The sequence below is a fragment of the Haliaeetus albicilla genome, chromosome 7 (assembly GCF_947461875.1).
Source record: "Haliaeetus albicilla chromosome 7, bHalAlb1.1, whole genome shotgun sequence".
In the NCBI taxonomy this organism is placed as follows: domain Eukaryota; kingdom Metazoa; phylum Chordata; class Aves; order Accipitriformes; family Accipitridae; genus Haliaeetus; species Haliaeetus albicilla.
In genome coordinates, this window is record NC_091489.1 from 7,235,860 (window position 1) to 7,263,532 (window position 27,673).

The window sequence follows — 27,673 nt, forward strand, 5'->3', positions numbered from 1 at the left end:
TTTAGCCAGCACAATAGCTTTATTTCGCAATTTGAATTATTATACACAATTCAGTAAAAGCCCACAGGAGGAACAGCATGGAGACTTACCACTTCTTGGCATTTCCTTAAAGTAGAGCCAAAGTGCAAGGTCTCCAATTAACCCCCAAGGTAAGATAACAACACTTTGCTGTTAACAAAAGTCATGTTAACACTTAAAATATCTAATTAGTTATTTAAAAGGCCACATCTTCAAATGCAATTAGAAATCATTTAATAAAGTTTTTGTTTCTTTTGGTATGATAAATTGCCACATATCCTACAGCTAACAGGTAATGGAACATCATGTTTTCCCAAGACATCTAAAGAAAAAAGCAAACAACACTGCCTCTACATTATTCCGTACACCTTAAAAATGAATGCCAGAAATCAGCTGTTCCCAGGTGTTCCAGTGGAATTTATTTCCTTCAGACATGCTGTTGTTCCTCTTAAAAAAAACAAAAAACAAAAAAACAAAAACAAGCCCCAAACAAACTTTTCACGCCTAGTATCTTGAGGCACAGGTTCCCCCATACTTACAGGAATTTTTGCACAGGATGTATCATGTTACAACACTGTTGTTATCTGAAGTCTATGGCACATTGATTTTTGGGGGGTGAAAAATATTCTCCTCTGTGTTTAGCTGCTACAATATGGCACAAAGTTAAAAGTTAACACCATGACTAAATATTCTGATGCTTTTTTGCTGGCTATTTTGGGGTGCACATAAATAAAAGGCACACTTTTCCTCTCTCCTCTCAAACCATTTATGTACTGTACAAGCCTAACTTCCCAGCACTGTTCCATGCCCGCTGGCCCAGTGCAAAAAAAGATTTAACTCAGCATCCAATGCTAGTAGCAGCTCTATATGTTTAACCAATGGCTTTAGTTTAGCATGCTACTTCCACTGTGGTGACCATTTATGAGCTGCCAACAGTGTTCCTGAAAAAAATTAAAGCCTAAAAAAAAAGTTAAATTATTTATATTCACTTACATGTATATTTTCCAAATGTGTTCACAATGTTCAGAAAGTGCACATTTTGAAGTCTTGTTTCAGTATTACAAATGTCCATGACCTATATATTATAGCAGCGCCATGTATAACTGTATCGTTATAGAACTGTCAATGTTTCCATTACTGACCCTGTTTTGCAAGAATATAACTAATATACAAGAATTTGCTCTTAGCTAGGACTTAGTGTCCATAATGTCTTCAATATGGTATTTTTAAATATTTGGATTTAATTCTGTACAGCAGTCAGAATCTGAAAAACAGAAGGTTAGTCGTTTCACTTTTTGGCGCTCATTTTTACGTAATAAGGATTTTCAAGAATGAAAGCAAGCTTACAGCACATGAAGAGCCCTCAGTAATAAAAGCTCCACAAACCATTACCACACTGTTAAAAACTTAACAAAAACCAATAAGATTTAGCTAATGATTTGTGGATCCTTACAAAATTACTTTTCGTGATTTAACAACAGTTTACATCAATGAAATTATCATATGTAAAAAAACAGCCTGGGTCTTAACATCAATGGTCTGACAAACATATTTAAACAAGAATATTCAGAGTTAAGACTAGTGCTAAATTTAGCTCCTAAATTTAGCTAAATTTAGATTTGAGAGTTAAGATACTCTCAATTTGATATGCCTTTAAAAAAAAGAAAAAAGTCCAACTTTCAGAAGAGTCTGAAAAACAGCAGTTTCAAGTAAGTTTGGAGCAATTAGGTTTTGTGGCTAGAGTTATCATAAATATGTACTACATGCTGACTTGACAAAATTGTGTTAAAAGAAGCGTGAGTTGAACCACCACCTCTGAAGGTTCTTCCTTTGGTTATCTTTAAAAAAAGTTCAGACTGTTACAATAACAGTGCAAGTTCATTATAAAGCCACATGCCTCTCTGTAGATGTTCACTTATCAATTGGTTTTTATTATGCCCACTGCCAGCAATGGACATTCTACTTGGAAAATCCACTTCCTGCTGTAAAAGGTTTGGCTGAACCAAATGAAGAAAATAATTCTGATAGACTCAAACGGGAACACACTATTTCATTTAGTTCTTGTTAAGAATATTTAAAAGCCTTCTCCACCTACAGTCTTTTTGAAACACAAGGCACAAATAGGGAGTGGACATTCCAGCAAAAAGTGATTGTCTGTAATTAACAGTCCACAGCAGTCTTCTCGTCCAGCACAATGAAACATTTTTGCTGTCCAATTCTATGCCACGTCTTCTAGGTAATCTGCAACATCACTTAACTGAGAAATGGTAAGGTCTTGCGTGATGCCTTCAAGCTAGAAAATAAGTGAAATTACAAACTCAGAAATCATAGAAACAATAAGTATTATTTCTTGTAGTCCTTCATACAGCACCCCATTCTTTTGGCCTCAAGCACTTTCAGCGAGATTTCATATTCCTTTAGGAAGTACTCAGACAGATCTTGAGATATTGGGATAAGACATTCCTATGCTGGATACTAAACCAGTCTCAAATGTTTTACATGCCTAGAAACAGACAGTGAGTTGTGCTACCAAACAATTGTTGTGGGGTTTTTGTTTTGTTTTTTAATCAGTATAGTATCTAATTTGACAGGAATACTAGGTGTAAAAATACACAACATAACAAATAATACAACCTTAACCTGTATCCTAGGAACCTATGATAATGGCACATTCCTTCATAGAAGGTTTAAAAAAAAGTCAAGACAAGATCAGAAGAATGTCAAGAAGAATAATTTTAAAAGAATCATACTTTATCACTGGCATTTGACTCTTCTGTTTCCACAGAAATTTCATCTATTTCTTCACCAATACTGATATCACTTTTTTCTGAGCGATGACTAGTACTAAAGAGAAGGAAAACCATAAACATAGAAATAAGACTTTCTTTTTCAACATCCAGGTAGTACATTCAGTTTATACCTGACATTTAATTTGGATTTCACTTCCTAGCAAGTTAAATATGAAGTTACTTAAAAACCCATAAAAAGTAAAGGCCTTCTACCTAAATGAAGCCATGATAAATACTGATAAATACTTAGGCCTCAGTCCTGTAGTTTACACCACCAATACCTTCACATCATAAGGATAAGGCTGTTAAATATTTTATTACTGACTACTCATGATGCTTTATTTTTCAGTTGAATATTTCAGCATACACCATATTCACTGTCTAACAGCATTAATTAAAGTGTCAAAACATTGTTAAGTGCAATGTTCAGGAAAAAAAACCAAACACCTTCCACAAAAAAGCAACAACTTATCATCTTAAAGTTAGCACCAGGTTTTTAAGGAACTCATTACCTCCTACACAAAAGGGATCTGTTTGGTTTTGTTTTTTTTAAATTTGTAACTATACGTATTAAAAGAGCAAACTGAAGTTTAAAGGAGTTCAGAGATACTGACAGACTCCAGCAGTAGTGACTAGCTAAAATATTATGAAATAATTCAAATATGCTAGTGGATATTCTTATAATGCATGAAATACTATGCTACTGCAGTATCATTCTTCTCTTACCTGTTGAAGTCATCAGCATACTCATCGTCATCTCCACTTCCTAAATAATTTTTAAAAGGTATTAATCAAACAAGTTTTCTTTTCAGGAAATGCAAAAAAAGAATCTAATCCTGCACCGAAATACATGGTTTGATGGCCAGCAAAAGTGGGAGTAGATTAAATTACTTTTGCAGATTAGGAAGAGAAGATGAGTTTATGTTTGCCATTAATTAATCTCAATCTCATTTACACAAACTGTTTTGAAATTGAACATACATTTTCAGGATGTTGACTACATTGATGAAGACAAGATTTAAATACTAGGCAGCTCTATTTTGAAAGAAAGCCAATACTTCTTATATCACATCATCTTCATATAGCTGCTAAAGCTTACAAGGCAACCCTCAAAGGTGTGGAGGGCAAGTAAATATGCCACTGAAAAACAGTAAGACTTGTCTGGCTATCTTTTTCCACAAATATAAATCCCCTCTTTTCTGAGAAACCTAGACAACAAAATTTATCACTTGGTACTAGCAAACGTATATACAGAATGAATAAAATTTTTGCTGCATATGTAAAATATTAATCCACATACAAGACACTGGTTTTCACTTTTCTGTATTCCTTTAGATCAGATTTCACTCTTAACTCCAGTAAGTTTCACAATGGTGTTAAATATACATATTGACCTAAAATCTTCAGCTTTTACTTCTGTCACTCTGTTTCAGTTTCTCAAATTCCTCTAAGAAGCCAGGCCAGAACTTACAGTTAAAAATATCAGATGTTCCTCACATTTAGCAGTTACTTGCCTAATTCTAGTGATCCCAGTTTTGCATTCACCAACCGCAGGTCTTTCAAAACAGAGTTTCTATTCAAATCTGTAACAAAACAAAAGCACTTATATCAGAAATTTGACTTGTGACTCTTTAATAAGATCCCACTTAAACATACCCATCAACCATTTATAACAAGTGTTCTTTTATAATAACTTTATATAATTTTATAGTATAGTATGGTAATGTTATATCCAATTTTCAGGTCTGAACTCTGCTAACATTTAAAAACATGAGTAGCAAACAGGGACAATCTCCCAGTATTCAAGATCAGATTTTACAACATGAAAGCAAATATCCCTAAAGAACTTGTGCAAATAACGTAAGATAACAATTACAAAGGCGTAAGTTAATTTCACTCAAAAACTGAGCAGTAGAATTTTATACTCCTGAAAACTGCTTTAAAGGAGTGTAGATAAGTATTTCATGCTCCAAAACATAAGATGTCCTAATGGTAGCATAATATATCAAAATGAGTATGTGATCAATCAGTGAAAAAAGCATTACTATAAAGCACATTACAACCAGAAGGGGGCCACATACTTAATCACATTTGCATCTGAATGTGTGGACCATTCACTACATTATGGGAAATATCTTCTACATTCATCAAAAACCAAAAACATGTGAAAACTTACTATCAGACTCCTTTAGTGAAGGTGCACCAGCCAGGGAGCTTAATCCACTTTTTAGACGGGGTGCATCAGAAAGGGATGCTAGACCTCCTGCTTTATTAGTTTCAGTTTTCCTAAAACAAACCAAATAAATAAGTACTCTACAGAGCTGTAAAACATGCATAGTGACTTTCTTTTCTATTATTTACTAAACTGTCATAAAACTAGAACAGCAATATTTACAGCAAAAAGAACAAGGGGAAAGGACTATTCATTCTGCAATCTTAAGAACAGTAGGCAGTTTACTGGCACAAGTGTCAAGCAAGACATTCAATAAGAAAGTCACTTTCTCACCTATGCAAAGATTTCTGCCTGCCTTCTTTCATAGACAGAGCTCCTGCACCTTCATCAGCATCACTATTTTTATCAAGGGGCCTTTCATTATCCCCACATGTAAATGCAGCCAAAAGAAGAAAGATTCAGATACAAATAAATATTTAAATTAGTTTGGTTTACAACTAAAAGAGGTTATGTCTGACAAAACTATTAATCCCAAGAGCAGGCAGTTCACAGAATGAAAACCTCTCAGTTACAGCAAGATAGATATCATCATCACATGTTAAAGTTCACTTGGCTACTACCTATTCCATTCATATATTTAAAGTATTGAGTTCAAATACTACTTGCAAGTAAAGGATGAAGAAACACTATTAAAAAGAGATCAAGATTTTCACATTTAGCATTACCAGAACAGTTTGTTACTGTGATTGCATTCTTATTTGTAATGGACAACATCTGAATCATTCAATATACCTGCATCACTAAAATATGATGTATACCATCACATATTAAAACACTTCAAAATTTTGAACAACGGGTGGGAGACATAGGGGCAATGAGAGCTTGGATTATCTCTTAACTCTGTCCTTAGTAACTGCTTGCTCCCTTCCTCTCTAATGCACCCTTCTTACAAGAATGGGCAAAGTTCCCATAAGGAATTTACCTTTTTGCAAACCAAGCTATGCTGGCACCTCTCCTACTTACTCATCCCTTGGGAATCAAGCACACCAGCACAACATACCACAAAGGGATTTCACCTGAAGAATATGTTCTTTTTTCTTCTCTAAAGGAGCTGCCAGGAGAGTAGAAGCAAAAGACTCAGCAGAGACAGCTCAGTTACAATTAGATGCTAGCTAATTTACTATTAACTTATTCAGAAAAGCTTACTGTGGAACATTACTATAATATCTACATCACAATAGCATTATGAGGTACAAATTACTACTTGGTGGATGGTGACTACTATAGACACACATAATTTGGAAATAATTTTTTTTCTTAGGGAGTTTCTCTACTAGGAAAAAGAAATCCTTATTTTACTGAATAATTAAGAGTCTTTTTCTTGGACGGTCTTTTTAAGGAAATCCAATTTACCCAATTTCAAAGTGAGTTTCCCTTCTCATCATATGAAAATGGTCAAACAATAAGAAATTAGTAAATATTATTGTTTTCCAGAAGTTTTTCTAGCCTTGTCTAGTTTTCCTAACTTATCACTTAAACTGATTTTATGGCAACACAACCACCTGCTACAATGGTTAGACTTTGGTTAAATGCTAGTTAAATAAGCTCTTGAGTAAGGATAAGTAAATGCACTCAGGTGCAGTTTTAATCTTGATATTTCCAATAAGAAAAAGAAAAAAGAAACACCATAGTAGAGTTATTTGCAACACAATATTTTCCAGAGAAAAATCACTGCTCTGAGGAAAAATACTCTGCTCCAACTAAACACATCCAATGAAAGCTGTATTATAAATATTATTTCTCAAAGAGTCAGTTAATTTACTAGAAAGATACCTAGTTTACCTGGCATGATTGCTTTGTGCTGTACCAGAATGATCCCATTCCAAGAGTAAGCATCTACTGTAGCAATAATACAAAAAAAGCTTCTGCTGTTCTGCCCACTATCAATGTAGTTGGGGGGAAAAGGCCAACATGAGGGGAGCTACTAACAAACTGACTTGCAAATGCTTCTGCAACCTCTTCTGGTAACCTCTACTAAGCTGGAGCAATTCTCTGATTACTCAAGCACAGCAAAAGAACACCATGAAACGATCCTGCGGCATTTGTCAATAGAGCTATCTAAACTAAGCTTCAAGATAACTCGACATAACACAAAGGTAGGTTTTTCAGTTTTATAACAAAGCTGTTGTATAGTTGTCCTGGTTTCAGCTGGGATAGAGTTAATTGTCTTCCTAGTAGCTGGTAGGGTGCTATGTTTTGAGTTCAGTATGAGAAGAATGTTGGATAACACTGATGTTTTCAGCTGTTGCTAAGTAGTGTTTAGTCTAAAATCAAGGATTTTTCAGTTTCTCATGCCCAGCCAGCGAGAAAGCTGGAGGGGCACAAGAAGTTGGCACAGGACACAGCCAGGGCAGCTGACCCAAACTGGCCAACAAGGTATTCCATACCATGTGATGTCACACCTAGTATAGGAACTGGGGGGAGTGGGGGATCGCCACTCGGGGACTAAGTGGGAGTTGATCGGCGGGTGGCGAGCAATTGCACTATGCATCATTTGTACATTCCAATCCTTTTATTATTGCTGTTGTCATTTTGTTAGTGTTATCATTATTAGTTTCTTCTTTTCTGTTCTATTAAACCGTTCTTATCTCAACCCACAAGTTTTACTTCTTTTCCCGGTTTTCTCCCCCATCCCACCGGGACAGGGGGAGTCAGTGAGCAGCTGCGTGGTGCTTAGTTGCTGGCTGGGGTTAAACCACAACATAGTTCAGTCACTAGTTCTTGTTTCAAATGGTATTTTTCAGTCATCAGACTCCACAGATGTACAATAAAAATTGCTCTTCAGAAGCATCTGCAAAATTGGCATACACAGAAATAACAACACTTCACTGAAAACATAGAACTGCACAGAAAAGGTGCTGCACTGTGAAGAGGAAACCCTCAACTGTGAGAAAAGTTTCCTTATTCTCACATTTTATGGAGTCAGTTTACACATTCACCAGATTTTCTGTACTCCTTACAAAGCCATACAGATATCTAAAGCACTATCCCTGTCATTGTCCACTTCCTTTAGTGCTGATCTCCACTGCAGCTCTGCTGCAAGAAGAAATAGTAATGTCTGTGCCTCATATAAGTTCATTCCACCAAACAAAGGTTGGGGACATTATATAGTCTAACTGATGCACCTTAAAGTGATACAGGTTTTTCCACTCATGGTACATCCAAGAGATCCCAGATGACACTGTGTATTTCAAAGAATAGAATCACAGAAATGCACATTTCAGAAACAAAATGTTATAGACCAGATCTAAACACTTGCATTTACAAGTGCGAATAATCAAACATTAGCTAGCTCTCAAAGGTCTGTCTGCAAACATACTGAAGACAAAAAAACCCCTATATTAAGTAGAACATACATGTTACTTACCAGCCATAAGTTCTTTCTGGTTTGGGTATAGGATCATCAAAAAAAGAATCTCCCTCTGCATCATCTTCATCCACACCTGGATCACTTTTTTCTTTGGTATTTAAGTCTTTGTTTTCTAGTTGAGGATCTAGTTTTGTTTCATTAGGCAGAAAATGAATGCTTCTTTTGCTTGCTTCCCCTGATGAGACACTTGTATCACTTTGAGTGGTTTCAGTAGCCTTGAAATATAAAGAAAAAAGCCCTCACTGAAAGGAATAAGTATTTCTGTCTCATAATATTTTAAGTGGTAATATAAATATACAACATATAATATACACCTACCATCAATTTTTAAAAAGTTACCTCAAATTTATTAGTACTTCTCAGGAATTTATTAGTAGCAGGAGGAATCACACAACAGAAAAAAACCTGTTTTATCACTTTAGAAAGGAAATGTTCTTTATTGTTGCCACCATTAAAAAAAGTTATTCCAGACTGCATTGCTTTACTATCTAAATCACCTCTACTATTAAAGTAACTATTTTTAAAAGATGTTGGTCATCAAATAAAGAAATCTACAGACAGACTGATTCTTACCCTCTAGCTTTGAATACGGGGGGGGGTGGTAGTTTTTTTACAGCCCAAAAGTTACATGATGCTTTATTAGTGTTATTTTGCAACTTATCTATAAACAAATGTTGTTAGTTACAGCCCTTGTCTTCAAAAGAAATCCGTTTAAACCCATGCAAATTACTCTAACTTCCACATTAAATGGTAATCTCTGCAATATAGTATTAGGTTTTAAAGCAGCAAGCATAAGACGACTGCAGTTAATGACGTTTTCTCCCTCCAAATACTAAAAACAAAAATGACACAAACAAGATACTTTAAAAGTACATAACTTTCAGTCTTTATCACACTTATGGCTCAGTCCTACAGATACTCAACCATGTGAAGTCTATTCTATATGGTAACTTTAAGATCAAGTAATACGGCTCAAGTCGTGTCTTTGCAAAACTTCTTGGCCCAAAGAACAATAATCAAATTTACCTAGATAATCAAGCTGTTGTGAAAAAATGGACTTTTATTTTTAAACAATAGCATCTTGCTACCTAGCAAGCAGTACTGCAATTTCTATCTTCCCCTGAAATTATTAAAATTGAGCCAGTGAAAAGTTAGATTAACTTCCTTCCTGCACACTAGTAATAGCAACAGTTCTGAAACAAAACCAACAGTATTGTTTAATCCAGATAACCAACATGTAGGTTGCACTGTCCCTAGTATTTCTTTATCAGTCATCAACTTTCATTCAGAAGGCTGAAGTAAAATTTTCAAACCGTAGGCCACGAAACTTTAAAAAGGCCTACCAAGGTCATTTTATCTCAGTCACAGAACCACATTCAATTGCTGACAGCTCGGTTCTTCTAGGACAAAAAAAAAATGTACTTATACCTGTAAGTGGTAGTAACAACAATATCTTAATTTCCTATTGTTTAGGGTTTGTGTGGCAATATCTTAATTGCCTATTGTTTTGGGTTTGTTTGTGATTTGATTGGTAACAAGTTAAATTGATTTTGTTTTTTTCCCCCAAGTTGAGTCTGGTTTTTGCCCGTGACCGTAAGTGGCGAGTGATCCCTCCCTGTCCTTGTCTCAACCCACAAGCGTTTCATATTTTCTCCTCCCCATCCCACCAGGGCCAGAGCAGGGTTGAGTGAGCACACAGCTATATGGTGCTTTGTTGCCAGCTGGGCTTAAATCACAACACGTATCCTAGAGGATTAGAATTGTTGTTGAAAATTAAGAACTTATTGATACCCTGACTGGAGTAAAAGGGAAGTTACAGCTACTTTTCTGTTCTGGGCCCTGAGGGAGTGAGTTGCTGCTATCTCGTCTGAGAAACTACGAGCACAACAGTTGACCTTTGCTTGAATTCATGTATCGTAAAGTTTTGCTAAAGTGAAATAACTACTTTCAAATTGTAGTCATAGGTTAACCATGGCTAAGGGTTCAAAGAGCAACATGCCTACCTTGGGTTTCGGACTAATGGTGTTAATAAGATAAGTCAGTGTGGTTTCACGCTTGCACCTAAACAAATTTAATTCTTTGCTGCTGCCAAGAGCTGTGGTCTTGGTGTCTCCTATCACACTCCCTTCTACATTACATGTATTGGTTGCCAAGTCACAGTCAAAGCCAGTTCAGTTCACAGGTTTGGTGAAAAACCACCAGAGAATCTCAAGTTTCAATCAGGAAGTCTAGACTGTTCAGGTAACTTCCATTTTGCTCCAGCTGGGACTGGCTAAAATTTCTTCCTCCTGCGTTATTTTTACTCCAAATATTTTGCATAGAAGAATATTCTCCCATCCTGCCTTTGCCAAGGAGAGAGAGAACCAGGAAAAAATATATCTATCTAAGAACTATAGCCCTATTAAGATATCCACTGCTTATTCTTAGAGGAGTATGTAGTCCAACCAACAGCTGTTGCTGTTTCTATGAGGAAACACCTATACAGAAACCATTTTTCTCCAGTTTGAGATAAATGTTTTCATGAAGGATTCATCAACATATTATGAAAAGCATTTCCAGAACATGTTCATCTATGTCCCACTGCAATAGAATTATGATTTGCTTCCCATAGAAGATGGGTATAAAGAATATGAAAAGCGTGACCATAAATTCCAACTTGTTGGAACTTTTGGGGGATTAAGTGTATACACATTAAAAAAATGCCACTATCAGCTGGACCAGTCCCAATCACTATCATTACGCTGAAGTCAGTCAATAGGAGAAGCTTTTGCATCTATGGACTAGTACACCTAAACAGTTGATAGCAGCCTGAAAAATACTGACAACCTCAACACAGAGAAGAATACAACACACTTTAATACAGTATCACTTCTGGAAAACAGTACTAATCTTTAGAAATCATTCAGACATGTTTTGTATTTATTTTCTACCCAGTTTGGACAGCACTATTTGAGCTGGGTACAGGAGTTACTGTTTTGTACAGGCCCAAACAATTGTGGTAAAAGAACTAAGACTGTCATTTACTCCTGTTATAAACTTAAACAACAGGAATGACTGTTACTACTCCATGATACCTCCTCTAAAGCAGAGTTTCCAGGCATAACTTAAAACTCGTTCTTATCGATCTAGTTTCCTAATGAAACAAGTCTTAAGATATTATACTCCTCTGTGCTTATGTCTCTGTCTTCCCCTAACTAATGTACTGGACTGACTGGCGAAGTTCAACCACTGCAAAAAGGGTAGAAGTTTCAACTGCCCCCGCCCCCCAAAAAGCACAAACCAAAAAACAGCCCCAAAACCCAACAAAACAAACAAACCCACCAACAAAACCCTGCATAACTGCATTGCCAAAAGCTCTGTCAAGAACAGACATAAAGGAGTAAGATTCATACCAGACAGAGGATGCACCAACCTTGAGACGTGTGCATGCACACCCAGAAAAACACCCATATGAAGACTGGTTCAATTTACAAGCTACTGGAACTACTTTTTTCCTCCTCTAGACAAGTATGCTTTTCCTCAGGAAAAGCCATGCAACAAACACTTAGCTCTTCTCTTTCTGACCTACTTATTTCAAATAAAGTAATTTAAATCTGAAGACGAAAGGTGGCATATGCAAGGTAGAATGGAATACTTATGAATTAACTCATCTTCAGTAGTTCTTTTTAGCTTATCTAGAACCACCCTAAGACAGAAGTTAGGGCTCAGGTAGGAAGCAATAGTAACAGTGATATTTAATCAGCATTCAGATCTTTTTAGTGGATTTGTTTTGTTTTAAAAGCTGGTGCCAAACAAGAACTATATTCTCCTAAAGCAGGTCTGAAATTATTAGAATTTCCATTCAAAGGTCAGTTACAGAAATATTAGCTTTTAAAATATTAGCAACAAGCACAGCAATTAATAAAGTAACTTAACCTTGAAATGAAGCTTGCTTTTCAAATTGTATAGTTTTCTGGTTTTGCATGGCAAAAAACTAAAGAACTGGAATAAAATGAAGCAGATCCAAACTGAGCTGTCATTTTATTTTCTTTTATCCTTATCACTCCCTCTCCAAAGTGAATAAGCTAACATCAAAATCCACGCAATGTTCTATTTCCTCAGTTTTCATTAGTGAGTTGGAAAGCTTCTAAACTATTTTCAGTAATCTTGAAAAAAACTATTAAAATTTTTTATGTGATCAGATTACATCAATAATTTGAACAAACTTTCATATTTTAATCAGGGATGATTTGCTTTGGATTTTGGAGGTTGTTTTGGGTTGGTTTCCGCCCCCCCCCGCATTGGGTGTAGTGGGTAGCTGGTTTCTTGTGGAAAAGAGGCTTAAGTGATCATGCCCCTTCTCGTGCCCTACACTTTCCCATAATTCTCAACCTGTTGATCAGTTCCAGTCAAATGTAAAGGAGTACTAGAGGCCTGGAAGATGTTAGTTAATACAGATTTTGTGCTAACAGGAAGCAAGAGAGAAAAATCAAGCCACAGGCCACAACACAGACAGTTGTATCCTAACACCTTATCAATCCCAAGCAGCAATCAGCCAGCTGCCTCAGACAAGTTAGCTCCAACCTCTGTCTCACAGAGAGTCCTGTGTATGCACTGTCACCTACCCAGTCAGAAAGGTACAGGACTTTGCAGATCATTTAAGTGAATGCCATCGTATCCACAGTTTCATAGTAGTTCTCTCTTTTAATTATCTCATGTATGTTGTGTAGCTTTTTCATTACATATAAACAATCTTACCTTATTTGGTATAGCAGGTGTACTTGATCTTCCATCAGATGATTTTGATGTGGGGCACAGGCTATCACTTAGAACTGCAGCCACCTAAGAAGTTTCACATAAACATTTACTAAAAATGTACAGAATTTTGTCATAAAACTATCCAACAAGAAAAAAGGCTGCCATCCTCACTCACACAGTATGCAAATTGAGATGTGATGCTGTTAGGAAATCTATGACAACTACTCCTGAATTTAAGCTTTCTTTCTGAATGCATCTTGGGTGCAGAGAATTTTCTTTCAAGCCACAATCACAACAGAGAGTAACGCTATTGGTTGGATTTGGTTCATTTAATTAACAACTTAATTACATATTATGTTAAAATATTACTGTCATTGCCTTCAGGTAGTTCAATACTTTCATATATTTAGTATTAAATACATATGTTTTCAGAACAGCTTTAAAGCTTTTAACAAAACCAATTCCAGGCTTTTCAGGTCATATTAAAATTAGAAGTATGCCAAAGAAAATAGGTACAGCTAAAAGTCTTATCAAACCACACTAGAAATTAGAAAATAAGCAACAGTGTTTTGTGTCATTTATCTGGGTTCACCCTGTGTTACCATCTCGTAGCAGAGTATTAGTAAAGAGTACGAGGGTGACACTAAAAGTAATCAAATAGTCATAATCTTCATCTTTCAGCATTGTTTTCTGATAAGTTATGTTGAAGGCATAATATAATAAAAACTTGAAACAGTATAATACTATAACAATAGTCAAGTGTTCTTAATTTCAACTTATTTTTCATCATTGAAATGAAAATTAATAAAGAATTATGAAGAAAAGGTACATATTAAGACTACTTACTTCTCCACTGCCTGAAATCTTTTTCTGCTGACATTTTCTAACAACCTCCAACAACAGGGGACCACCCACGGTACCTTCTGTTTCTATAATTCCCAAATCTCGAGCTAAGTTTTCTCGACCATCAAGGCCATTTAGCTAGGGGCGGGGAACAATGGGGAGACATTTAAAAAAAAAAATCACAACACAGAAATAACTGTCAGAAAACACAATATATATTTTGTAATACAACTCCTAAATCTTTTTGGTCTTATTTAACTCATCAATATTTTGACTAAACAGTGATTATTTAAGACTTCCTGTTGCATGTGGACTAAAGTAATGATAGCCTATTGCATCATTTACTTCTGATCTGCACCCAAACTTATCACAGACCATCCAAAGTTGTTTTAAATATGCAAGTATTCATCATTAGCATGCTTCAGGATTTAAGGATTTATATAGTCAAGTTACTTTAGCCCATCACATTTAAAACTGGATCCTAGGACACCTAGCCAGTGGTTCCAGAAAATTCATAGATGATGGAGAGTCCCCATTCCCGTGCATATAGATGTACACTAGCATAGGTCAATGTTTACTTTCAGTCTCTGTTTCACTTTAAAAAACATGGGTTTAGACAGAAACAGGGATGAAAGTAATTCAATATCAGCCAAAAAAAAAAAAGAGTAAAAATTAAAGAAAAATACACTTTTTAAAAATGAACTTCACATTATAGCAGAAGCTGAATGCTGCAGCAAACCCAGGTTGCTTGGCATAACCTCAGAATTGCAATACTGCAAAGGGCACCTGTTCATCTTGAACTCTTACAATTATTTAGTGACACTTCCCATCAAAACACTGGTCAAGCAAATACTGAAGCAAGCCACTACTAGTCAAGCACACTGAAACATGGAGGATAAAGACAATACAACAGACTGCTCGGAGACAGGGGCTGGTAGAGGAAGACAAAGTAAAATCTTTCAGCACTATACACAGGCAGCCTCGGCCAACTTGCTTAACTTTGCCACATTTCATATATGCACTGCAATAGGTGAAAAAGATGCTTTTACTGGAAAAAGGAAGGGGGCGTTTCAAAGAGAATGAGATGCCTTTACAATGCAAATGAAGCACAGCTCCCAAGAGTGAGTGACAACATGACAGCAAGCATGACTCTTTCTATTTGGTAGCTTGAACATGAATCTTTGTACAGATGTGTCCTAGTGCAATAAATGCACCTAAGGATATTTGGCAAAGGATAACGGTGCATGGGATTTTCTTTGATTAAGTGCCTAAAATGAAACATGAACTTCTGAGAAACAGAATTCAATTAATTGATTTAATGAAGTTGGATTTTTTAATGAATTAACTACTTAAACTGACATTAAGAATAAAAATGAGTGTGTGAGAGGTAAAGAGAAATTCTTCAGTTAAATGGAATTGTTTCAAACCCAAATCTATTGTTAAAACTTTTGTATCATAAAAAGATACAAGGGGACAAACATGAAAAACCTCTAACTCAATATCAAAAGCCTAAAAAGAACCCGTTAGGCTACACGACCATTGTAGGTCCCTTCCAACTGATTCTATTCAATCACTTTTTGTCATGTGCATCTGCACAAAGTCCTTTGTTTTACTGAAATTTCTCTCAGAGTAGATTATTGACATTATTTTAATTTTCATGTAACAGTACTAACTTAATATAATGACATGCTAAAATTATTGGCAAAAAATGTTGCAGAAGTATTGTTGTATATACTGTTACATGATTTCACAAAAATTACCAATTTGTTAATTTTAAATTAACATATTATCAAGCATTGATTTTTGATAAAGGGAATACTCACTCATATTATCACGCTTTCCTGGAATATGTGTCTTTAAGACAGTAAGCACCTTTTACAGACTAAACATAAAAAATTATTCTAAATAAACACAACCAAATGGCTTATATCTACTATAGCTTCTGTATTCATTGCCATGCACTCCAAACAATCAGCATAGCATACAAACAAAACAAGTATCTCTTACTGTGCTTGATTCAGGCTGAAAAACAGCCAATGTAAAATCAAGATTAAAAAAACGTAGAAATTCTGCAACAAGACCTGCTACCAAGCGACCTAAAAAGGAAATGAGAAGAGTTAAAATACACCAGACGGAAACAACTCTTACTTCAAAGATTTAACATTAACATGGCTTCAGTAAGAGCATCTACATTGATTCAACACTCCTACAAAATCATTTAGACACTCAGCAAACTACCACCACATAGCTAATTTGTATACCAATTTCCTAATTTCTAACTCAGTCATCATATCAAAATTATTTAAGGCAGTAATACTGCAGCAGCATAAATAGAGAGTACGTAAAAAAATAATCTTACACCTGAATTTTGTAAACTATTCACCTGTATTAAAGACATCATTTTGGCATTTCTCCCATGTGTGCATTCATGACTGACTATACAGTGATTTTTCAATGGTTACTCTTTCTATTGGTCTAGAATGGCTCTGAGTCAGCATAATCATAGCTCATAATGAAATACTAATTTAAATGCACTAGTCACTTCAGTTAAAAATACAGCTTCAGCAATATTAACTGCAAAAAATTATAGATTGAGCTCTATTCTGTATGAATAGTAATTATGACATTTGACAGGAACAAAAGCATCCTTTGTCATGAAGACTCTACTGTTAATAAAAGATTCAAAGATTTAATCCTTTGTTTCCTATGTTTAATATACTTCTCAAAATAATAAACAAAGAACTTACCATCTTTTGTACCTAAAAAACTTTTCAAGCTTTCATTTACCAGAGGTGCTTTGTTCTGTCAAAAAGCAAAAACCAAACAGTAATTAACATCATCCTCGTACTAGCAAGAAATTGAAAGCCACAGCAAGTTGGTGTTTTGGTCTACACTGTTCCCAATGATGCCTGACACACATAATTCACTCCTTCAAAAGTCTACCTTGGTATTAATTCTACTACCTACAAGTAAAAGCTGCAGAGCCATACATTTACTTTGACAAATTAAAATTGTCTCAGTGTTTCTATTATAAAAGCTACAGAGCTAGAGTAATTTCACCAAAATCCTTATTAGCACACTGATTTTTATTTACTTAATGACTAAAAAGGTAAGTTAAGCAATTAACTTCCCAAACTGCTCCTCTAATATAGTGCCAATTTTGTTTAAAGAAATTCACTCCCACTTTTAAAAAAAATGAGAATTTACAAATCATCTAGACAAAGTGTGGACCATGCTAATTAGCGGTTCACAAATTAATACTAACCTATTAATTAAAAGATCTTCAAAGATATTATGAAAATGGTTTTTCTCCCTTGTTAGATTTGCCCTCTTCAACTTTTGATTTTTAAACAGAGATAAATCAATTTGCTGTGTTTGGGTTTGTCAAAGCAAATTCTAAATGCCATTCCTAACATATCAAAAGATCCTGGGTAAGAACCTAACTTGATACGTTTAAGCCTTTTGAAAAAAGGGTGAGCTGAGATCAACTGTAGCAAATCTCTTTGGCCCTATTACTCTCCAGACAGTCTGCAAGGTTGTTCTCTGGGTACTCTGTAATACGCTGAAGCTCCCCATAAGAGATGGCACTGTTCCACTATATCATTCTTCCACTACATCTTCTTCAGTAATCTTATGTTAGATTTCTGGAATATGGAATCTCATATCATAGAATAACTACTTCCCCTCCTCATTAATGTCACAATACTGTCCATTTTTCCAGAAAGAGCACAACCATCTAACCAGTATAGGAACAGGACAGTCTTCCATTCCTCTCTTTTAAACAGAGAGCCTTGACATACAGCAGCCTCTCTCTAGTTCTAGAAAATGGAAAGACACAGGAAATGAGGCAATGCCAGCATTACAAGGGGTCATAAAACTAGCATCTGCTTCCCACAGCAGTATTGTTACTTAATCATTCTAGTATCACATACCCTTAATACTATTATATTGTCAAGGTATCAGTACATAGTCCATCTCTTAATTCAGAATTCTTCCTTAATATAAGCAAATTATCCTGAAGTAAGCCTACAACATCCTTATGAGAAATACCAAAAGCATTAGCATACTTGGCAAGTTATTGCATTAAATTGCTTTCACAATACACTAGTAAAAAAAACCCACTAAAATATTTTAAATTTCAAAACATGTTATTCTGATTTGATAAAATCTTCATCAGTCAGCTTGGGTGGGTTTTTTTAGGTTTTGGGGGTTTTTTTGAAGTAGTATTAGATGGAAAAGATATTTAGTTATTCTGGTCAATTGGACAGAAGCCATATAAAACCAGCAGAGAGTTACTTAAAGCTATAGTTTCAAAAGGCTACGTAACAATTCCTATTTCTAAACATCAGGAAACACCCCGATAGTCCTGTTCTGTGTTCTCTAAGCACCATGCTCTTATACAGTAATACATAATTTTCTCTTGTTACATTTCACAGATAGAAAGTATTAAAGCTATTATATTTAATTCTACATGAAGAACTATCAGGATGCTGATTTTCTTCTTTTGTAAGGTTGTCTTACCTCTACTTTCTCTTGTTCTTCCAATGCCAAAAAAACAGCTGCTCGCAACTCTGCCTGCCAAATAAAAAACAACAAACCAAACATCATTTCTACAAGCACTGTTTTCCCCATGCAAATAGAATGCAAAGAGCCAGCAAGTAGCTTCACAGCTATTTGTTTCTCCTCAAGCAACTTGGCATCAATTGTAATCTACATCGGTGCAATTAAGACACTTAAGATTATAGGCAATATGACTTGAGGCTGAGAAAGAGTTTTCAGCCAGAGAACAACAAGGGGGGAGGAGGGGCAGATTTGATACAAGACTTCCTAAATTATTTCTTCATACGCAAAAAGATTCCAAATTACCTTTATTATCTCCTATTAGTTTCTTCTGAGACTTAAAAATCTAGCTCTTTCAGGCAGCTTTGAAACACCTACCCTTCATTTACAATTCGTTCAGGAAACATGAACGAATAGCTTGTGGTAATACATCTTAAAAAGTTAATGTTAAGATATACAAATTCCTGTGATTTCTTGTCAGATCACATTCAAAGAATCAGAATTTCTCAAGGAAAAGAGAGCATGATTCCAGTCATTCAAATACTCCTGTAGTGAGGTTTTACTTAACTGAGTTTGAATATCTTATTATCAAGGATCAGACTTCTGCTAAAGACTATTTTGAATATTTAAGCTTAAGCCTTGCCTACTTTTTTAAACATTATAATTTCTCTACTTCTTTCATTGAACATGTCAAATGGACAACATACATTACATTTGATGAAGTAGTTTGCCACTTTAATTAACTCTTAATCTGACATTTTTAGGTAGCCAGCAGATAACACTGCAGTAAACTTATAAAAGACAGTGCTACTCTGTATGCCAGTTTTCTCAAGAGCAAAGAAGAAAGCAAGCTTTTAAAGAAATGTTGATTTCCATAACTAAGAACAATATGAAGAGTGTCTGGATTTTCTCATGTATATTATGAAAGGTAAGTAAACATGAGTTACCCTGTAACTGTTCCTTCCCACCAAAAAAAAATCCTTTCACAGTAAACATAAAATAAATACTTCCTTTTTAAGCATAACCCTCTTAGACACCTTTTTAAAAGGACTAAAAGCAATACAAAAAAGTTAAAAAGATTTCCCATCAGAAGTAGTGTAATGCTTACCACAATTATATGCAATGGTCATAGTGACACTGCAGTTACATTTTTTCAGGTGCTGGGGTACCGCATTCAATCAGCAAATCCTCTTATAAGCCATTAATTTAAATACTATTCTTACAAAGAAAATTTACATTTAACTTTCCCACCAATGGTTAACAACTTATTTAGTCTTATGTCACTATGAAAAACTTCAAATGGTTGCAAGGCTGACTTCTGTTTCCACTGATGCCACAGAAACAAAGTATACTTACATAAAAGGACAAGAATAACAAAGCATTCGTGAAACAGACTGGCTATTACAACTGTTCAAAATAAAAAGACACCACCCATTACGTGTGGGTACAGGTAAACCCCCTTAAGGGTCTGGATCACGAGACTATAGAACAAAGTTGTCTGAAAGTAGTTGCCATTACATCAGCTGATCCAGAGTCTGACCTGTTTGAGATTCTGGAACAATATCACAACTGTCATTCCTTTTCACATAACTCCGACCATTTGCCTGCTCCACTCCTCTAGGTCCAACCCAGTGGGTTTTAAATACTGACTGAAGCGCTTTTCTTCTTCTCATTTATTTAATGACACAGCGTCAACCTCTTCCAGATGTTGCCATTCCCCATTAATAGCAAGTTCACCTTTAGTTCCATTACTGACCAATTAATATCCTTAAGGTCAGGACCTCATCACCAGAAGACAATGCCACTGGTATTTACTACAACTCCCTTTGGCTTACCTGCATCACCTAGAATACCACCCTATAGCCTTTCCACAGATAAGCAGCCTTTCAACTGGTCCTTCAATCCTGCAAGCATCACAGTAAGTTTGAAGTTAAGCACTCCTGTACTATCTCCACAAAGAAGGTTTACATCATTCCAACACACTCACCTTCATCCTTTGAGGTGGGTACTGCTCAGATCATAGCAACCTATTCTCAAAGTATCATCTCAATAAATTTAGACATGGAACCATACACTTGAATCTGTGTGAGGTTAAAGCAGTAATTCTCAAGTTCATGAGGAAGAAAGTAAAAAGCAACAATAACACAGCTGAGGCCAAAGGAAAAATCACCCCAATACAAGGAGATGAATCATACTATACAGTAGGATGAACAATGTCGTATAGGCTTTTCAGGACCTGAGACAAGTCACAGAGAATTTGAACACCAGAGACTGAGACCACCATTATCAGGCATGGTCACAGTAATTTGCTTCCACCAGCAGATATGGAGGCTTATATAACTGCATAGATTAATCCATTTACACAGTGTTGTTCTCTCTCCTGCCCCCCCCCCTTTTTTTTTTAAATAAGTGTGAAGGGTTTGCATTTGGCTTTGCCCTAGTACCCTTTGACACCAGCCCAATCTGTTTTCCATACATTGTTACAATCTGCTCGACAGTGTATATCCATCACTCTTGCATCCACCAAACCCACAGGCTTCCTTCTCATCCTGTGGAAGGTGCCCATTCCCTTCTATCCCTAAGTAGTTTTATCAGGCAAGAGCTCATACTAATGAGACAGCAATTTGATTTCACTGAACTTAGCTAAAATGAGTAAGGCTAACATTGTATATGACAACCCCTGTCTGTACTCAGTGGGGAAATGTATGGGTTGTAATGAAACAAAAGTACATTTCCCCTTTTCCTCCCAGGCATTTACAGTTCATCAGACAACACTGCCTCTTGCTAATTGCTGTTGTACTGTTAATCAGAATCTTGTAGTCCATGAAAGCATCTTTTCTGCACTGAGCTGTAGTATCCCTCTTCAGAACCTAGAAAAGTTTATCCTGTTCTAAATGCAGAGCCTTTTGGGTGCATCTGAAGTACTGTATAGGAAAACAGCTCTCTCAATCTGCAGTTCCCTGGGAAAGGGGAAAACAGTTCTTAGTATCTCAAGAGCTCCCCAAACACATTTTTTAGGTGGCATCTCAAAAATGCCAATCCGATTTGGGAATATGCTCTTAATAGTACAAGCACCTACCTTAACAAGGTTATTAGTCTGATTTAGCAAACTTGTAAAAGCCATCCACAGCAGCTTACATAGCCCAATGCTTGATGAAAAGTAAAAAGATAAGATGGAGACTGTCCAGGACTGAAGGATGACCTGTAGCCTGTAACAGCTTCCCGCTTGAAGACTCCAACACGTAGGTATGTAGCATGCCCCTGGAGTTTTCTTTTATTGTGGCATTTGCCTTTTATTGGGCTGGCACACATTTGTTCAGCACTTAAACAAGAGAGCTATTGGAAAGCACTTGCATACTTCAAACTCATTTCTATGCCTTAGAGCATGTAGGCATGTCAGCAGCCAAAATGACTTCTTATAATAGAGACTAAACACAAACTGTGGATATGGCTTATTCCCTGCACTCTGTTCTTCTTTGCACAGCTACACAATTCACTTGCAAACATCCTGATATCCCAACACCTTCCAAAGAGATCTCAGCAAAATTTTTTTTTCCTATCAACCTGTATTCAATCCTTTCTACTCCTGAGGCAATATTTTAGATGAACAAGCAGTGGCTTCATGACACTGATCTCAATATGCTATGGAATACTAGATCAAAAAGTGGTCACTTCAATTTCATAAAATGCTTTGTATGTGTGGTATCGTTGAGTATGACATCGTCTGCTAGTTGACAAAGCCTTGCTGTCTCTCTCATACATCTCTCAACATCATTTCTACAAACCCTTAAAGTCCTGCAGCTTTTGCAGAGGAAGTCCTGGGATTTCCACACGCACACCCCCATTAAAGACTCATTAACAGAAAGCATAATATAAATTTAAACTTGCCAAATGCACATGCTACCACCCTTCTCAACCTGCTTAAGCAGCTGAGCATAAACAGTTTTTGAAGCCACATACAGACAACTTCCCTAATACAGCGCGTTCCCTAAGAAACAAGGGGTAGGCAAGTTCAGCAAGCATCAATAAGGGAGACACTCACTTCAGAGACCTGCAATGGGCCAGCTGAAGGTGTGGTTAAATGTATGTTTAGGGCAGTGAAATGATTAAAGTAATGCATAAGATTTTGCAGGGTAAAAGAATGCATTGCCACTGAGATAAACTGTTTACAGATCTTCCAGGTAAAACACAGGCATGTATAACTGCCATGTGCTCCAGCGCTATGAAACAACACCATGCATGCACAAGCATAAAGAGTCTCTTGCATATGTAAAATTTAGTGGCACACAGGCACCTTCCTGCACAGCTTTCAGCATCTCTACTTCCTAACTCCAAAACAACAGTCATGTACCTCAGTAGATACAGAGCAAGAAATGCAGAACATTAAGCAGTCTAACCACTGGTGATCACCCCAGGCTAAAACTCTGTGTGCATCAGGCTAAAAGCCTGTACCAGTCTATATGCATCACAAATCCAAAGCTGATGCCAAACCGTAAACAGCAACTTTACTACCAATGTTGCTCCATACCCTCCCCACCACTCTCCACCTGTGAAGTGAGGTTCTCATCCTTGAGCAGACCAGGAAAGTAGTTTGCCTGACCATTTTTTGTCCACTTCAGTGGAAAACTCTTCAACTCAGCAGCCTTAATTGGCTAAGGAAGTTAAACTTGCTGGCGGTGTAATTGAAAAGATGAAGAATGCTGGAAAAAAATAGGAAGAATCCATACCACAAAGGCAGAAGTAAACACCTAAAAGCCATAAACTCTGAATACCTGCAGCTACATGTCATGTGCTTGCTCTGCATGTCACAACCAGTTCTCATTCTCGTATTCCTAAATCTAGGATACATCCACAATGTTAAGAGGACCATACTGACATTTAAATGTTGAATTTCAGTTAGTTAATCTGAAAATATAACCATTTATAATGATTTACTTAAGAAGAAATAGATGTTACATAAAAAAAAATAATGATTCCCCTTGAATCCAAGAAATGAGTTGACTTTCTGATATGAACTACCTTAAAAAAAACAAAAACCACAACATCCAGAAAACAGTAGATTACACTGTAGTGTGCAGCATACTCATCATGACAGTTACTAATTCAATGACTTTTAAAAGCATTGTTCATTATAATATATGGAATGAAGATGAAAAGGAAATACGACAATTTTAACTGACCTATGCATGTGCAGTTAACAGCCCATTTTAAAAATAGTGTTTTTATTCTAACACCACATTATCTGCCAGTACCTCAGCTGTCTTCATTTTGACCCAAATTAGGAAGAAATTAGCAAGAACAGTATCAGCTGGCCAAAAGCATTACTAGTCAAAGGATATTAGTGATGCTAACCTCCCTCATAATTGTAGCAATAGCAAGTTCCAGAGAAGATGCAAAATTCAGGTGGCATAAACTTAATTTTCTGGAATGAAAAAGATTAAAAGATACAAACCAAAACAAAATAAGATGTCAAAGAAGCACAGTAAGAAGCATAATGGCTCTTCTTGCTCTGATGAGGACAGCTTCCCTAAGAGAGAAAGATCACACTCTCTTCGAGACAGAACATCTCTATTTGTACAGCACGCACCACACAGTATTAGTGATAATTTTCACTAAAGTACAAATATCTACAGTTATATTCTGTATGTTTACAGAGTTCATTAGGAAGCAGTCTTATCCATCAGATTAATTCAAATTATTAACAAAAATTGTATATAGACACACACTGCATCTTAGAGAAGACAGGGAATTCTCAACTGCAAGTGGCTAATGTATTTACTCATCTTCCAGTTTTCACAGTATGACTTCATTAAATACTTCAGTGCTCAAAGTCTAAGATAAATAGAAAAATTGTGAACAGACTTTTAAAATGTCATACAAGTAACATTTTTTTCAGCTAAATAATCAACACCAATTCTCCCATGAAATTAATCTGAAAATAAGAATAAACTAATAAACTGCAACCCATTATAAAAATCATATTGTATTAGAGAACAAAGGCTTCACCATAAATTTTTTTCTAAAAATTACTCAGTCATTATGTTACAAAATGTGTTAGCTGACAGCCTGATACATTCTATCCACTGAAATAATTCCACTTGAACTCTAATCATTCCAGAGCTGTCTTTACCTGTAGTGCTTCATACCAATTCAGCCACACATTGACCATAATTTTTTCTCTTTAATGTATCTACTTCAATAAAACTCAAATACATTATTATAGTTTTCTAGTCTCATCCATCTTGAAAAAATGGTCAGCACGCACTCTGAAGTATAAAATAAACAACTGTTTTCATAACATGTAAATGTCATTCAGTTCTACCACATAATAAAAAAAATACTGACACGTAATAGATAAAGAAACACTATTGATCACAGGTATGTTTAATTTTCATGAAAGGATGATGGCAATTTGTTTTTTATGCATGGTATAATCTAATTTCAATTAAAAGCTGACAATTTAAGGAGACTTATTCAACCTTAATTCTTCTGGAAGACAATGGGCTTTTTGTCAGGTACTAGCAGAACAAATTTGATAAGTCATTAATACTATCAATCAGACAGACACTCAAACTCGCACACCAATTAAAGTTTACAGCTAAGAAAAAACACCATGAATTCCTCAAACGAGCAGCCTTAACCATAAGCATACCGATTATTAAACAGTAACTCCTAATACTAAAAAGAGACATAACCCAGTAAGTAGGATGCAGTTTGTATTGTTTTAAGTCATTTGCTAGTTTGCCTTAAGGATACTTTATGCCATATTGGATACTACACACTTTCAGCATTATACAATAGTGAAGACTACAATAAATATATTTACACAAAACTCAGCAAACCAGCAACTGTAGTACAAAAATTTGCATTCTACACAAAGGTAGGAGTTAAGAAACTACAGCTTGTATGCTCAATATGACCTAATTGGCTTGATTTTTTTTTTATCACCATACTTTTATTGGTTAAAACTATGTGAGAGGTTAGCAGGTGGCCCAAAAGGCCTATTTGACATTTAACTAGAAAAAGGTCTCCCTATTCAAAACACAGTTACATGAGCTAGATTCTTCATCTACTTATGGAATTTAAATAAGGATTAGCCATTTGAAATGAAAGAACAACACATTTTTAATAATACTATTTTTTTGAAAAGTATGACAACTACCCCAAAATCCAGTGGGCTTCCAAGTACACACAAAGATGCTCTTACTTCCTTTAACTACTTCAGTTGTTGAACTGTTCCTGAAATATCAGCAATGATCATCCACCTCTTGAATGCTTAAAATAGAACACTGTGAATAAACACCACCATCCTTGATCTGAAATCCAAACTTCATTTCTCCTTTAGCTTGGAAGGGAATCCAGCAGTTCTTATGCTTCCAAATCTGTATGGCTCTTTGCTACACACAACAGTTATTGCTGGAAGCTTCTAACTTGAACAAGAACCCAGAGAACCAATTTTCATACCCTCTCTGACACACGCACAGGCTATATCACAGGCTTGGAAGTAGTGTACACTCCACTACAATATTACCTTCCATGTATTTTCTTAACACAGCATTATTTGTTCCCTGTAGACAGGCAGCATCCCCAGAGAGTTTCCAGGTTTAGCAAGCCCCCAAGACAGCTCAAGCAACCCACTTTCAAGAAGAACATTGTTTAAACGGCGACCCTCAAGAACCCCTGCTTGAAATTTTCAACTGAAGCTCTTCGTATCGAAGCAGAGAGAAACTCTATCCACCTGGTCCCGCACCACCCGGCGGCAGAATGTTTCCAGCGGGTTTGGCATCAGCAAGAGCTCTTGCGGCCACACGGTTTCCACGAGGGCAAAACCGCCCAGCCGGGCGCCGGGCTCCCTGCGGCGGCCGAGCGCTCCCCCTCCCTCTCCCCGGCCTGGGCGGTCTTGCAGCTCCTGCGGCCGCCGGGCAGACCCCCTGCGGCGGTCGGGCCTCGGGCCCTCGGCTCCGCCTCGAGCACGTACCCGCTCCACCACGCACGGCAGGCGCTGGACTCGGCTCCTCGCCGAGCCCCGGGCCGAGCGGCGGGGGAGCACCACGGGCAAAGCAGGCGCCACCGCCAGGCCGCGACGCCGAGAGAGGGCCCCAGCCGGGAACACCGGCTGGAAGCAGCAGCGAGAGGGGACGAAGCCCGCGAAGCCTCAGCCCCCGCCGCGCTCCGAAGGGCCGTTAGCCGCCGCCGGCGCCAGCCAGCGCTCCCCCCCTTCCCCGCCGGGCGGCATGTGCGCGGGCGAGAGGCTCTCCTTCCCCCCACCTTAATCTTATTGAGCACCCCGCTGCTCTCCAGCGTCTGCACCAGCAGGTCCCGCAGCTCCGTGTCCTCCTCCGTCGCTGCGGCCGCCATCTTGTTTCTCCCTGACAACCGCCCAAACTGCGCTAGCGGTAGGACGAGCGCGGCAGATTCGCCTCCGCTACCGGCGGAGGCACCGGCCCGGCGGCGGACCCGAGGAAACGAGGCGGCTGCGGAGCCGGCGCCCACCCTCAGTACCGCTCCGAAAGGGGACGCGGAGAGACCGCGGCCACCCGGCGCCCCTGCCGCCCGCAGCGCCTGGAAACTGCGGCGGCGAATAAGCAGCGCGGCCGCCGGCGCCGGGCGGGAAGTTTAAAGCGGGGGGCGGCGCTAACGGCTGAACCGCGCGGCCGATCGCCTTCGGCGGCGGCGCCGCAAACAGCTCCCCCCCCCCCCCCCAAAAAAACCTGCCCCTCAGCTCCGCCCGCCCTCTCCCGCACCCGGTCTGCGTTCGTGCTCTCTCACCCTAAAGCGGGGGGCACTGAAATAGGTTTAAGGAGCGAACAACCCTCCCCGGAGCCGGGCTCGCTCCAAGGCAGACGCAGTCCCTGGTCTCGGGGGGGGCGAGGTCTCCGCCGCTGCTCTGCCCTGCACAGGGGCACCCGGCGTCGAAGAGTGGTAAAAGGGGTTCTAGAGTCCTAGTTTCGTAATAAGCGTGTTCCTTCCGTTAAAAGCGTTGGGCGGTGTCGTAGCTGGGCGAGGCTTCCAGGTTATTGTGCCTTTAAAAAAAAAGGTACTAAGCTTTGGGAGTTGTAATGCTTAATTCGCAGCACTACGTGTTGCCCTTCAGGCCTTTTTTTTCCACGCTGAGCTTGCCGT

General features: G+C 37.6%; 1 protein-coding gene across 1 annotated transcript; it reads right to left on the reverse strand.

The window, feature by feature from the left end:
• Positions 1-27,121, reverse strand: CEP43 (centrosomal protein 43). Its single transcript, XM_069786863.1, has 12 exons — positions 26,819-27,121; positions 18,512-18,565; positions 16,738-16,792; positions 15,998-16,086; positions 13,994-14,128; positions 13,148-13,231; positions 8,408-8,625; positions 4,984-5,093; positions 4,318-4,390; positions 3,534-3,569; positions 2,769-2,862; positions 1-2,311 (listed from the first exon to the last, which is right to left on the reverse strand). Exons 1-12 carry the CDS (start codon positions 26,906-26,908, stop codon positions 2,237-2,239), a joined length of 1,113 nt encoding a protein of 370 aa, XP_069642964.1. The 5' UTR covers positions 26,909-27,121; the 3' UTR covers positions 1-2,236.
• Positions 27,122-27,673: the final 552 nt, after the last annotated feature.